This window comes from Stegostoma tigrinum, chromosome 13 (assembly GCF_030684315.1).
Source record: "Stegostoma tigrinum isolate sSteTig4 chromosome 13, sSteTig4.hap1, whole genome shotgun sequence".
Lineage (NCBI taxonomy): Eukaryota > Metazoa > Chordata > Chondrichthyes > Orectolobiformes > Stegostomatidae > Stegostoma > Stegostoma tigrinum.
Window position 1 is genome coordinate 48338784 of NC_081366.1, and position 15145 is coordinate 48353928.

The 15145-nt window shown below is 38.1% G+C and overlaps 2 protein-coding genes across 7 annotated transcripts in view; one reads left to right on the top strand and one right to left on the bottom strand.

The window, feature by feature from the left end:
• arhgef37 (Rho guanine nucleotide exchange factor (GEF) 37) overlaps positions 1-15145 on the top strand; it is a 411845-nt gene that overhangs the window by 266491 nt on the left and 130209 nt on the right. Inside the window, exon 1 of one of the 6 annotated variants that reach the window (XM_059650732.1) lies at positions 14650-14665. The exons of the other annotated variants lie outside the window; for them this stretch is intronic. The gene's annotated coding sequence lies outside the window, so the exon portion shown is untranslated. Of the gene's footprint in view, positions 1-14649; positions 14666-15145 lie in introns of those variants that run through there. 6 annotated transcript variants of the gene reach the window in all.
• Positions 5877-10308, bottom strand: tlr22 (toll-like receptor 22). Its single transcript, XM_048543920.2, has one exon. The coding sequence runs from the start codon at positions 10257-10259 to the stop codon at positions 7422-7424; it is 2838 nt and encodes a 945-aa protein (XP_048399877.2). The 5' UTR covers positions 10260-10308; the 3' UTR covers positions 5877-7421.

Below are 15145 nucleotides of genomic sequence, written 5' to 3' on the forward strand. Positions count from 1 at the left end.
GCATACAATCAAATGAATGACATTTCGAGAAGTAGAGCAAGATAACGTTCTCAGGTAATCCAAAAATGCATTACCTTTTCTCACTGTAGTTCAACTACAAATAGCCAAAGCAGCTTGGAACAGCATCCAGAAACAGTCAATGAATCGCATGCTGATAGTTAATTTTAGCTCTATTTGGATGCCAATGACTGGAGTTTTGTGCAGGTTTATAAATGTACGTCTGTCAGGTGACCTTTTGGTAAAGTCTAGCATGGAACTGTCATGTTAATTTGAATCTGCTTGCTAGAGGTCGCTGTCAGTAAGTACTGTCTCGCATAGATATCATTAAATATCATCAAATTGAAGGCAAAAAGTTTTCAATTGATAGTGATGTAACTTGACATGAAAAGGGTTAAAATTATTGGTTACTAATTTGAGGAAGCTAATCAATTTTCTTGGGAGCTCTGCTTTATATTTGTGCTGACCTTTGTAACAACAGTGTTAGTGAAGATAAGATATCCACTTCCTTTGTAGGTGATCATGGGTTAGGAATGTGCTCAAGTATTTATGTTAGCATTTTCTTAATATTGGTAAGCATACAGAGTCGAGCAATGATGTAAGTTAAAAGAGCCATGTGAAACACACAACAGCATGACTGAATGCATCAATTGGTACATTTTATGCAATTGTGTAAAGTTGAATTGTTATTTAAGATGTCTTTAGAGAAGGTGATTCGAAATGTGCAAACTCCAGTGTTGATCTTTCTTTAATACAATAGCAGCATTCTTGTACATACAAATTGACAAGCATGTCTAAGCAGTTTCATAATTTTTTCAGACTGCAGAGAACACAAAAATGTGGCAAAAGGTCACTAGCTGCTCAAGCTAAAGACCAGGATTTAATGCAACATATCAAACTTGGTTCACCAAGTTACAGATGATAAACTTTTTTATGCATTTCTGTATTCATGTAGGATACAGCTCTATTGGTTAAAAAATACTGTCTGGATTAGTAGAAAGAATATGAAGCTAGAGCAGATGTTCTTCTTTACTTAGCTTTAAAGGCAGGAGACTGGTTTAAGGCACATTAGAGTAAGCATTTTTTTCAGCAGTTTATGACATCATGGTTGACCTGTAACCTAAGTCCGTTGAGTACTCACAGCTATTTTGCAATTTCTTTTGTCATATTTTCATGCAAGATCAACAGTCGATTTCTAAGTTTGCATTTACTCAACCATACAAAGGGACATCCTTACTCTTGTCTATGATTGAATGGACTGAAATGAGAGAAGGTCCATGAACTGGTGCATGGATCATGTTGCATGATCAGTCTGCACCTGAAGAAACTGATGGCAGTTGCCTGCAAGCATAGTGCTGTGTACTCATCTCCATGATTTTACTGCACAGCTCACACTAAGTTCTCTATCAAATGCTTAGGAGGAAGCCCACTTTTGTGTGAGAATCAAGTCAAATAAAGTTAGACTGCACTTCTTAAAATCAGCCTGTGGTTCTTAAAACATAGGATACAAAATTGATCGACAGTGAAAAGAGAGCAGCAGTAGATGAAAGGTAGGGATGGCAAGATTTGGGAACCAAGGATGACCAGAAATGTTGAAAGTTCTGAGGAAGGCTCACCGGACCTGAAATGTTAGCTCTGATTTTTCTTTACAGATGCTGCCAGACCTACTGAGCTTTTCCAGCAACTTCTGTTTCTGTTCCTGATTTACAACATCTGCAGTTCTTTTGGTTGTTATTAAGAAATGTTGAAAGCTTAGTTGAAAAGAAAAAGGAAGCAGATGTAAAGTTTGGGAAACTGAAATCAAACAAGGCCCTTGAGTCTAAAGGAAGCAGAAAAGAACTTAAACAAGAAATTAGGAGAACAACTAGAATGTGTCCTTGGTAAGTAGAGTTAAGGAGAATCCCAATGCATTTATATGTATATTAGGAGAAAGAGGGTAACTAGGGAAAGGGTAGGGCCACTCAAGCGCAATGGAAGGAATTTGTGTGGAGTCAGAGGCGGTAGATGAGGTCCTTAATGAATATGTCAGATCAGTATTCACCAAGGAGAATAACTTGGTAGGTTGATACTCTGGGGACTAGTAACATTAAGAAGCAGGAGGTGTTGGGTATCTTGAAAAACGTTAAGATAGACAAGTCCTGAGGGTTTGATGGAATTTATCCCGTGATGCTGAAGGAGGAGATTTCTGAAACTTTGACAGAGATCTTTATATCCTCCTCAGCCATAGGCAAGGTCACAAAAGACTGGAGAATAGCCAATGTTGGTCCGTTTGTTTCAGAAGGGCAACAGCAATAATACAGGAAATTATAGATTGGTGAGCCTTACATTACAGGTAAGGAAATTATTGGGGACAATAGATAGTCAGCATAGCTTCATACAAGGGATGTCTTTTCTCACAAACTTCATTGAATTTTTTGAGGAAGTGATGAAAATGATTGCTGAGGGTAGGGCAGTGGATGTTTTTACATAGATTTTGCTGCAACATTTGACAAAGTCTATCATGATAGATTGGCCCAGAAAAATAAGTCACATGGAATCCCACGGTGAGTTGGCAAGTTGGGTAAAAATTGGCTTGGTCATAGAAGACAGAAGGCAGTTGTGAAGAGGTTTGTTTCTAACTGGATATCTTTGATCAGTGGTATTCCACAAGGATCACTTCTGGGTCTTCAGCTAGAATTATAATTAGGTTTTATTGCCATGTGTACTCAAGGACAAGGATACAGGAGGTCAGTGAAAAGTGTATAAAAATTGCCATTTCAGGCGCCATCTTAGCTACAAATGTACCAAGGTACAAGATCTTAGGTAAAAAGTAGAGAAATAAAGTAATAAAGTTAAAAGTCCGGCATTATAGGTCTTCTTTAGCCATGGGCCTGTTGATGATCCATGCTGGGCTTTTTCCACAATCTCGATCTCTTGCCTGCACTGGGCTCATTCTCTCCTCCACGCTGTGATCAGTTTTCTCCATACTTCCATCTTGCCACTAACTGCCAGAGTCCCGTTAGGGCTCACCAGCTGCCTTATGATTTGGATGCAAATATAAGTGGTCTGATTAATAATAAGTTTGCAGACGACATGAAAGTTGGTGGAATTGTGGATGGTGCAAAGGCTATCTATCAATGGATACAGAACTGATGTGTAGGTACTGGGGTGGACAAAGTCAGAAGTCACATGACACCAGGTTATATTCCAAAAGGTTTATTTGAAATCATAAGTTTTTGAAGCGCTGCTCCCTCATCAGGAGGCTTCACCTAATGAAGGAGCAGCTCTCTGAAAGCTTGTGGCTTCAAATAAACCTATTGGACTATAACCCGCTGTCATTTGTCTTCTGACAGGATACAGCAGGATATAGATCAATTGGAAAGTTGGGTTTAGAAATGGCAGATGGAGTTTAATCTGAATAACTGAGAGGTGATGCATTTTGGGAGGTCACACGCAAGGGGAAAGTATACAATTAATGACAGGACCGTTTGGAGGATTGATATACAGAGGGATTTGGAGTGCAAGTTCATAGCTCCCTGAAAGTGGCAACGCAAGTGGATGTGGTGTTAAAGAAGGCGCACAGCAGCATGCTTGCCTTTACTATTCAGTGTATTGAGTATAAAAGTTGTCAAGTCATATTGCAGTGAAAGATTGGAAAAACTTGGATTGTTTTCACTACAGCATTGGATGCTGAAGGTATATAAAATAGAGTATATGAAATTGAGAGATGGGGATAGAGTAGACAATTGGAGTCTTTTTCCAAGGGTGGAAATGTCAAATACTAGGGGATATAGGTTTAGTTTGAGAGGGTGAAGATGGTTTAAGGGAAATGTGTAAGAAGTTTTTGTACACAGAGGGTGGTAGGTGCCTGGAATGTGCTGCCAGAGAAGGTGGTACAAGGAGATAATATTAGCAAAATTTAAATGGCATTTAGAGAAACACATAAACAGCCAGAGCATAGAGGGATATGGACCATATGCAGGTAGGTGGATTTTTTTTCCCGAAGGCATCATGGCTGGCACAGTCATGGTGGACCCAAGGACCTGTTCCTGTGCTGTACTGTTCTATGTTTTGTGTTTTACAATTGTTTTCTTGTGAGGGATGTCTGATCACGTTCTTTTTAAAAGGCTTATTGTGGACCTGTATATCACACCAAATATTCTTTGATGTAAAAATCCACACATTTTGGCACAGGTTGATGATGTGGTGCCGGAAATAACTTAGAGGAAGGAAGGATGCTTGTAAAACAGAAACCAGTGGGCTCCTACTGGAATGTGCTCATGAACACTTTGATAACACGTTGTTTCTAGTTGGTATAATTACAGCTGCCAAAATAATGTTCGTATTTCACCTTCATATAACCAAAGGCAAGCAGAAACTTGATAAATAATTCCCTAGTCAACGCCACTGGTTAAAGTTGTTATGCAGGCTGTATATCACTCTTTATATATCTCGGTCTTGCTGTCTTCCTGTGGCTTAACTTTTGAGATGCTCTTCCTAACTGCACACGTCATAAATGCAGACTGAAGTATTCTGAAAATAATTGTACAAGTTTTCTAAAATATTACTCTGTGACAGTCACATCTGTAATACTTTAGATCCGCATCATTTTTTTTCAATGATGAAGTGCATTGCATAAAGGTTGCTTATCTTCATATGAACTCTCAATATTGAAAAGATGGGCAAACAGTTAGTCTACGAGTCAAATTGCAGTTGGGTGAAATATGTGTTGTGTAAGATTTACAATGGACTGTTTTTTAGTCAGTTGCTGTTTCAAGTACCAGAAATTGGGATGAACTTAATTTTCTGCTGCTAGTTTATAGTCTTTTCCAATTCTGTCATATTATTTAGAAGCAAACTGCTGAACGATATAGTTTTCAGCATGTTATTCACATAAAAGGTCGTTCTCAAGCCTAGCTCCATTTACTTGGCCGTATAATCTTAAAGAAAATTAAAAAAAGACATTATTCAGGAATTACAACTATATAAGTTTAAAAACATTTACAAACACCATTTGCATCCAAATAAGTGTTTCATTCATTCAAAGGATATGGATGTCACTGGAAAATCAGTATTTATTGCACAACTCTAATGTTATCCTTAAAATGGTCTTAGTTTGCTTCTGAAGGCATTGTGGCCAGACAGAGTTTAAATTTTAACCAGGTGTTTTTAAAAAAAAGTGATGTATTTCCAAGTCAAAACAGTGTGTGATGTGGAAAAGAACTTGTAAGCTTTGTGTTTTCAAATAACTGTAGCCCTTATTACAAAACATGCAAAATTAAAAGCAAGTTGTACGGGAAAAAAAATGGAGGTGAGAGAATAATTTTACAGAAACAAAAAGTGACCAATAACCAACAACTAGGAACCGAAATAAATGGGAAGAAAGAGGAAACCCTAAATATAGTATCAAAAAGTGCTTTTGTCTTCTCCCTTGTTTCTTTACTATAATATATTCTGTTTATCTCTACTCCCAGTAATTACAGAGATCCCATTTTGAGAAAGCTGTGCTTTTCGCATTTCGTTTTCCTTTAATTGAATCTTACCGGCCTCAAGGTCTGTTCTATCTATGGATTGCTCCTGGTTTGAAAAACTTCTTGTTATGTGTTAAATTTTTCCCTTTGCTAGTTTGAATCTGTGTCAGCTTGATCTACCATAATTTAGTTTTAGGTTGTGACAAACTGATAAAGTATGGTCTATCGACTTCAAACGTCAGTGTGTTATGCCTAGGGCTTCCATAAACTGAAATGGTTGCATCAAGGAAAATCACTGACTTAAAAATACTGCAGTAGGCACCTGACCAGGTAACAAAGCTTCATGAAATAAATGAGAATCAGACAGAACTGAAATTAACACTTTTACTAAAAGACACACAACCCATTCAAGGTGTGAAGAAACCTTGTTTGATTTAATGTTTAATGAGTAGGTCACAATGCTAATTTTAAAAAAACTGTCCACAATCATCCATCTTGGAGACAATAAACATAGACATGGGGGTGTATGAATTAGCTTCAGTATTAGGTGTTAATTCCTTCAGTGTCACTGGGTCAAAATCCTGGAATTCCCTCTTCATAGCATTGTGTGTCTACCCGCATCAAATGAACTGCAGCAGTTCAAGAAGATATTCACCACCACCTTCTCAAGACAACCAGTATTCTATCTCATATACCATTTCATATGCCATCGTTAGATAGCATCTGGCTGGTCCTCTGCCAGAATTCAATGTCTCCAGCCTTTCCCTGTAACTCAGACCTTTGATACCAAACATGAGCTTTGTGGCCATTTTCTGTCTATCGTTTGTTGATTGGCTTATGTTTTGTCTAAATCATTTTGTAATTTCTGAACAACCTCCTTTTCAGTTTCACAACTCAAGCTACTGCTGTAAATTAAACAGTATTAAATCAGATTTGCGAGTAATTGAAATTGAGATGATTGCTTGAAACGTAATTACTGAAAAAGAGGAATTGGCATTTGCAAATATTTACTGACATTCTGTTTGATTTATGTACACAAGAATAACAAAGTTCTCAATAACAACATTAACAATACTGTAAATTACTTCTAAGAATAAAATCATTCTCGAGATTGTGGTGGTGTGATGAGATCAACATGTATTAAATATCTTTAGTGCAAGCTGGTCATTGTAATAGCCAAATGAATACTGTGGTCACATGTCTAAATCAGAAGCTGGAAATTCTGAGGCTATTAGCTAGTTAACTTCCTAATTTCCTAAAACCTGTCCACAAAACATAAGACTGACGTTTGATGAAATATTGTTCTTGTTTAGATGAGTGTGGCTCCAACAACACTCACGAAGCTTATCACTATCTAAGTCAAAACAGCATACCATTTAACATTCATTCCCTCCACTACTGACACCCAGCAGCAGGAGGTTACATCATCTACAAGATGCACTGCACTAACTCAGGAAGCCATGTTCATCAGCACCTTTCAAACCTGCAGCCATTAGAAGGACAAAGGCAGCAGATATATCAGAAAGCTACCACCTACAAATTCTCTGTCAGCCGTCATCTTGGAACTGTCTCACTACTTTCACTGTCAATGGTTCAAAATCTTGAAACTGCCCTCCTTAATAGCACTGAATGTGTACCTAAATACCATATACTGCAGAAGTTCTAGAGTTAGCTTAACACCTTCTCCAGGCCAGTTAGGGATAGGAAATAAATGATGGTCCTGCCAATGACACTCCAGTCCTATGAATGACTAAGTGCTGCATTCGTGTAAATACGGTATTCCCTCAATACTTTTAGGCAGTGAGTTACAGAAATTTATCCCATCCACCTTAGCAAGGACTTCAACTTTAGTTTGTAAATTTTAACATGTTATATTAACAGTTATATTTGTTCCTATATTAAACAACTGTAGAAAGTAAACTAATGGTGGAAACGTGAGTCAATCACAGAAAGTACTGGGTTTTCATCTTTCCATCATACTATTGATGGAATCTGTTCATCTGTTTTCAATGCTGTATGAAGTCTATGCCAAAACAAAGCTGTCCCCTCTTGATGTTGAGGCCACTGCAAATAGGTTGTCTTTTTCACCAGTTTCCTCATTCTATGATATGGGGAAAGAAGATCTGGTGGTATGTCCTCTAGAAAAACCAATATCAGTACATCTTTCCGTTCATCAAAAAGCCGAAAACTTGCCACCTGGATTTCTCTGGAACACCACTCGCTTTCCAAAAAATGACGACTGATAACGCATATTGTTTTCCTGCTCTGATAAATGTTGTCCACAATGTTATCAATGATTGCTCTTCCAGGTTCGAAATCTCGATGGTGGAGACATAAAGTCCATTCATTGTTGTGTTCCAGATTTGGCAACAACTGGTTTAAAACCCATTGTTCATCATGTGTGTTGTAAGAAATAAAGGCATCATACTTGTAGCTTTGTTTTTGTCCCCTCTTACGATTATTTTCATATATGAAGGCCAAGAAGAGATAATAGGCATATACTACGTGCCATCTCCAACAATGATAGGTAAAACTTACTATTAAAGTCAATATTATGACGGCAGATGATGAGATGTAAAGCAAAAACTGAAAATGGATAAAACAAGAGTGTGAATTAAAATTAAGTAGTTTCATCCCCTTAAGATTTGGTGGGTAAGCACACGTGAACTGATCAAAGTATATCACTTGAGTTTGATTGCTGGAAAGGGACCAGCTTTGAAACCAAGAATTATCACATGCACACATAAAAGGGTTAGCTCTAAGGTCCAAAAATAGAAGTGAAGGTACTGCTTCTATATGTGTTTGATTCACAAGACCGATTTGATTACCTTTTGCCCTAATAAGTTGCAAATTGATCAGCCTTGCATGTACCAGGAAGTCTAGGTTTTGCAACTGGGCATTGTTAAGATGAAGTTCGATTAGGGCAGGCAACTGCCAGAACAATTTGAAACTAAGGAATTTTAAAGCATTGTTACTCAAGTCCAGGAGAGAAATGTTTGATGCATAGCAAAACGTATTGGAATCCATGAAAGTAATGACAATATTTCCCGCATGTAATTCTTTCAAAGAATGTAACCCTTCGAGGAAGTTTACTGGAAAATTCCTGAGACCATAATGAGCCTGGCTGTTTATCTCAAGATATTGCAAGGACTTCAGCGCAGTAAATGGTGCTCTGTTTAGTTTTTGTGATGATGAATAAGCGAGATGGTTGCCAAACAGTTGAAGATGCTTCAAGGATTGAAGTGGTGAAAACACCTGGCTTCTCAGAGTATCAGCAGTTAGTTTGTTCGAGCCCAGTAACAGTTGTTTTAAATTCGAAAGTCCTTCAAAACTTGCGTCTTGCAGGTCCGTTAACTGATTGTCAACCAAATTGAGATCATGTAGATTTTCCAAGTAATTGAATGTGTACTTCTTAATCATATTCAATTTGTTTTGTCTAAGATTAAGAATTTCCAACCTTTTCAGAGCGGAAGAGAATTTGTCTATTTCTAGCAGATAATTGTTACCTAATTGTAATTCTGTCAGTTGAATAAGCCCAGAAAATGAAGATGATTCTATTTTCGTGATCTTATTTCCAACAAGAAACAGTTGCTTCAGTTCAGCAAGGGATATGAAATCGAGGGAATTTATTCGTTCAATCTGATTGAAGCTGAGATCCAGACTTTCTAAACCGCGCGCACCCAAAATGGCCCTGGGAACCACGGTCAATTCATTACGAGCCAGGGACAATAACCTTAGAGAAACGGAATTGTTGAATAAAGAGTTTGAAATATTCTCTAATTTATTCAGTGATAAATCTAGATGCTGTAAATGTAGGCATGAATTAAATGCACCGTTATTTAAGGAGTTCAAGTTGTTGCCGCTGAGATTTAAAACTTTTACATTTTGGTGCAAAATGCAGGTTTCCAACAGGAGAGGATCTGTTGGCTGCAATCGCAAATTGTTCAGTTGAATGTTCTCCAGTGACACGTTTTTTATGCTTGCAAGAAGTACGCGTATCTCAGATGACTGCATGTGAATTCCTCCTAAAATTAATTTCTTCATCTTTTTTAAAAAAGATCCGTCTTCAACGTGTAATGCAACAGATTCATTACCCCCTACGAGCGAGAGATCCAGAGAGAGGAGACCGTCCAGAACGCCCGTTGTCACATTGAAGGCTATTAGAGGATTCTTTGAAACATCTAGTTCCATTACGGTTCTCGATACAAAAGAGATGTTCTGGGTGGTGAAATAGCTCAAACCGTTGTCTCCTATATGCAATTTCTCTGCAGCAAAGGCGTTAAATACACAGCTCACTTCCTGCAACCGATTTAACATATTAGAGGTTAGATTAATCAGTTTCACATTCATCAAGCTGGAAAAGGCATCAGGATCAATCCTTTGAATCATATTGTTGTTCAGTAACAATGTTATGAGATTCCCCAGGTCACTCAGCATATTTTTGGTTAATACCCTTAGTTTATTATGCCCAAGATCCAAATGCGATAGATTGGTTACGTTTCCGAAAGCCAGTTCTGCAATATCGCCGATGATGTTTTTCGATATGTTCAATACTTGTAGTTTCGATAAGTGGCTGAAGCTGGATTTCTGCAGACTCGCTATTGTGTTTTCGGACAAATCCAAGTTTGTTGTTTTGGTCGGGATGTACAGTGGGACCTTGGCCAAGTTCATCTTGTAACACAACACTTTCAGATTTGTGCCAGTGAGTAAGGAGCCGTGCACTTGGCAGTCATGCAGCGAGAAGCTCATCACTTGCGGTCTTAAATCGCGATTAAAGGAAAACAACACCAGTAAAAGTTTAACAAAACGCATGGCTACCACGATGATCGATAAATTATCGCCTCTGACTTGGCTACTGGGCGTAAGGAACTTCCGCGACTCAAACTCAGCCACTCCCTAAATCTTTATTTTTTTTTTCAAAACGTTTTGCCATTACTTCCGCGTTTAAAATGCGAGGCTATTTTTGCTGATTGAATGAATGCCTTCTAGAATTCACAAAACTATTGTTCGTTTTACAACCGATTTTTTAAAAAAAAATCACGGTGAGAGTGCAATTTTGCAGAAACTCAATTCTACACTGTCACCTGTCGTCAGGTTTCGGTAGAAGGGAAAACATCTCAATTACCACAAACGATTAAGATCAATTATACGTCAAGCAAAGTGTGAGGGAAGCAGATTGAATTCATTTCTTCCTATCAGTGACTTACTGACAGATAGTTATTTTTGCACTGATAACGGAAAACCACATGATAAATGAAATCTTGGTAAATTCTCAGATGAGAGGGCAACACTGCAAATGAAACTGGGAACAAAGCCAATTTTGTAGGGATAGAAGTTTTTAAGAATTGGCTGAAGGGAGCCGCGTGGATTGGTTGGAGAACTGATGTTGGACATCGGGATTAGTACTGACGAAAGTCCCGGGGATGCTGAGGTTCCTACTCTACGCGACCAAGTTGATCAAGAAAATCAGCGCAATGTCCAAAGTCACAGACAATAAAGTGGTGGGGAAGCAAGATGACAGGTGGTTCACCTGAGTCAGTGAAATTGGACGAGGATCTCCAAAACAAATATAATATGAAATCAGTAAATAGAATATCGGGAGGTATAATTTAATACATATGACCAATTCTGCAAACTGAAATGTGAAATAGGTGTCCGATATGTATAACGGGTACTGCACTAACAGGTGAGAGGGATCTGTGGATGATAAATTTAGTACTTTCCAAATGGATTTTCCAATTGACATAATTCAAATAGAAAACAAGTTAACAAATTTGAGCAGCAAGTTAAGAAAAAGCAATTTAGTTGTGTTGCTTGATCAATAAACATAAGTAAGAAAATGTTCTGACTTTATTTTGAACGTAAAAGATATGCCTGGAGGTGATGTAGAAAAGGAGACAGGAGGGTGACAACATGAATGAAAGGAATAATTCATAAATATTATGAAACAAAATTTTGGTCCATAGATTTGAAGGATGAACTGTTTAATAATACAAGATATTAAATGGTATTGATGACCTAAAGTGGGACAAGATAAACCAATGCAAGGATAATCCCGGAACAATACCAAAACAAACATTGTCATATAAAAAGCGATTAGCAATTGGAATGTCCTTCTGGATGAAAGATCCATGCAGAATGAATTAAAATGTGACAACTGCCCTCTCTCATTTTCACCTACATGACTTTGTGAAAGTTGTGGTGTTTTTTCAATGCAAAGGATTAAAACTGAAATTATATACCATCTGTTTCTGAAATGCCAAAGTTGTCTATGAAGCATTCAATGTATGTTGTACTTGTGCATTCATTCTCTTCTTGCCAGCAATCATATTAGGCAAAACCAAATCTGTCATCTATTTTGGGTTCCTTCTTCAAATTAACTAGTGCCAGAAAGTAACAGCTTTTAAAAGAACCTTGTCACCACAAACAAAATATTGTTTTTCTTACCTTAGCATGAACCAGAAGAAGCAGGCCTGCTTTCAACTCCACATCAAAATTTGAGCTGTTGCCACCAATACTCCACACAACAACCAGCACCCACTGTCTTTGACCTCTCAATTGTCACTGAGCTGGTGCCCTACTAATCCACTCCAACCACTGTAATACCTTTCCTGTGCCACCAGCACACATCATGATTATACAAAAGGATCAATTTCACTATCAGTTTAGTACGATCCTAAATCGTATACAAATCAATGCATTAGCCCATAAGCTTTTGCTTTTTAGGAATGCTTTGCTGAAACATTTCCTCTTGGATTTGTCAATTAAGTCACCTTTTCATTACTGAAATAGTAAGTAGAAGGCAATACTGCAAGCGTGTCTTTTTTTCTCTTGAATTCATATCTTTGCATCAGAGGAGTGGTACAGCAGCACAGTGGTTAGCACTGCTGCCTCATGGTATCAAGGACCCAGGTTTGATTCCAGCCTTGGGTGACAGTTTGGAGTTTGAACATTCTTCTTGTGTTTGCATGGGTTTTTGCCAGGTGTTTTGTTTTCCTTCCACAATCTAAAGATGTGCGGGTTAGGTACATTAAATTGCTCTGTAGTATCCAGGGAATTGCGGGTTAGGTGGATTAACCATGGGAAGTGTGAGGTTGCAGAATTGCTGGATGTGTGGTTGTAGTGGGTGGGGTGCTGTCCGGAGGATTGGCGGAGGGCCGACTGTCCTCTTTCTACACTGTAGGGATTCTATGATTCATGTCATTATTGTACCATGCAACAAGTTTCATACACATCACTCAAATGTGAAGAATTTGCCTATTGAAGCAACTGATGCCATTCATCACAAGCGAATGTCGATAATAGTCTACTCCACTATTCAAGAAGATCATGACTGAACTGTTTCTATTTTTAATTGCATATTCCCATCACATTCCATCATAACCTTTGATCCCATTGCCTAACACAAATTCATCTACACTGACTTTAAAGTATTCAATGACCCCACCACTGCTTTCTGAGGCAGGGAGGTCTAGGTGACACAACCCTCTGACAGAAAATATTCTGTTCATCTCTGCTCTGAAATAGTGACTCCTTTTTTTAAACAGAAACCATTAGTTCTGAACTCACCCACAAGGGTAAACATCCTTTCTATGTCCACTTTATCAGATCAATCGGGGTCTTACATGCATCAATCAGTTCACACCTCATTGTTCCAAAGTTCATTAGAAACAAGTCCAGTTTGTCCAAGCTTTCTTCCTAACATGACCCATTTATTTCAAATGTCAATTTAATAAACCTCATCTGAATTGCGTTCAATACATTTACATTTCTCTTGAAATAACAAGATCAAAGTTGCACACAGTATAATCGATGTGTTTCAGAGTTGTCCTATATCTCTGAAGCATAACATATAGCAAAGAATACGATTTTCTGAGCCATCTGTACTTCCTGATTCACTGTGTACCTCAGTAAAGATTTTGCTATTTGACTGTTTAAGGGAATACAGGTCTCAGATCTCCTGTCAAAGGTTCTGTGCTGACATGGACTTTCAGCCATTTCAGGGTTTCAGTGCCAAAGCTCAGCTGTGGCAAATTTAAGTGTAATGGACAGCTGGTGCTATTTATTTGTTGCTATCAGGAAATATCTGTGATGGATATGTGTATTTTTTGTAATGGAATAGTGAACATGCCCACAGAGCTATAAGAAAGTAGCTTCTAAGACAGGATTTATTTTCATATGCTTAGTGAATTAGTGAGGAAACATGGGGCAGATTTAAGGATGGAAAACTGAGCTAGATACATGTTCCAGCAAAAATAATGTCAGTTTGTAGAGTTGTCTACTTAAGTCTAGGCAGGTGTAATAAAATTAGCCTCTAACTATGTGGTGACATTATACAATTACTTTTTCTATCACCACCGCTTCGTTTATGCTCATTATGAGCACCTTAGTTAAAAAAAAAACCAGCATAGCTGGACACTGGAAAAAGTAGGAGTAGTCTTAAACAATGACATATAATTTCCTTCTTTTGCGATTAAATTTCAATTTTTCCCATCTAGTTATTGATTGTTGTTTCTTGCATCTTTATTTAGAATCCTTTGATTTTGTCACCTCAGTTAATCTACAGAGGCCATGAAATTTCCATTACAAATATATCTTTGTGCTTTTTATGGTGGAAGAGGGAGGAGAAATCAAGAGGGAAAGATTTATCAGGCACCACAGCAGCAGTTTGATCATTCACCTAATCGTTATCCTATTGTCATATGTATAATAGTAGATAATCCTCAATCTATTTGACCAAGAAGCACTGCTTGTGATGGTAATCATTAGAGAAGCTGGTAGTAAGAAGTGCCACATATAGCAATCTGCACTATGGTGAATCTGTACTGTAGGTACTATTCTGCCTGGGGTTGTGAAAGTTACTATTCCCAGTTTTATGCCATCAAGTAATTGTAAGTTGCTGCTGAGGGTATCAGTAACAGTTTCCCCATAGCTGTGAACTGATAAATCAAACAGATCACAGATGCCTTTTTTTAAGCAGGTCAGTTGATTGACTTCTCGAAGATGATGTCTTCATTTTGAATACAGTAACTCAGTTTATGTTGTCACAAATTTAAATTGTTCTCCTTTGGATTCAGAATTGGCTGACCCTGAGAAGACAAAGGGTGATAGTGGACAGAAAATACTCGACATGGTGCTCAGTTACGAGTGGTGTACAACCAGGATCTCTTCTATTTGTGATTTTTGTAAATGATTTGGATGAAGGAGTGGAAGAGTGGGTGAGTAAGTTCACGGACAATACAAAGGTGGCTTGGGTTCTGGATAGTGCAGAAGGCTGTTCTAGGTTACAAAGGGACATTGATAGGATGCAGAGTTGGGCTAGGAACTGGCAGATGGGGTTTAACCCTGAAAAGTGTGAGGTGATTAATTTTGGAAGGACAAACTTGAAAGCAGAATACAGGGTTAACGGAAAGATTCTTGGCAGTGTAGAGGAACAGAGGGATCTTAGGGTTCATGTCTGCAGTTCCCTGAAAATTGCCAGCCAGGCGGATAGAGTTGTTAAGAAGGTGCATGGTATGTTAGCTTTCATTAATAGAGGGATTGAATTCAAGAGCTGTGAAGTTATGCTCCAGCTGTGCAAAAGACCGATTTGGAGACATCTGGAGTATTGTGTCCAGTTCTGGTCACCTCATTACAGGAAAGATGCAGAGGAGATTTAACAGGATGTCACCTGGAATGGAGGAAAGGTCTTACAAGAA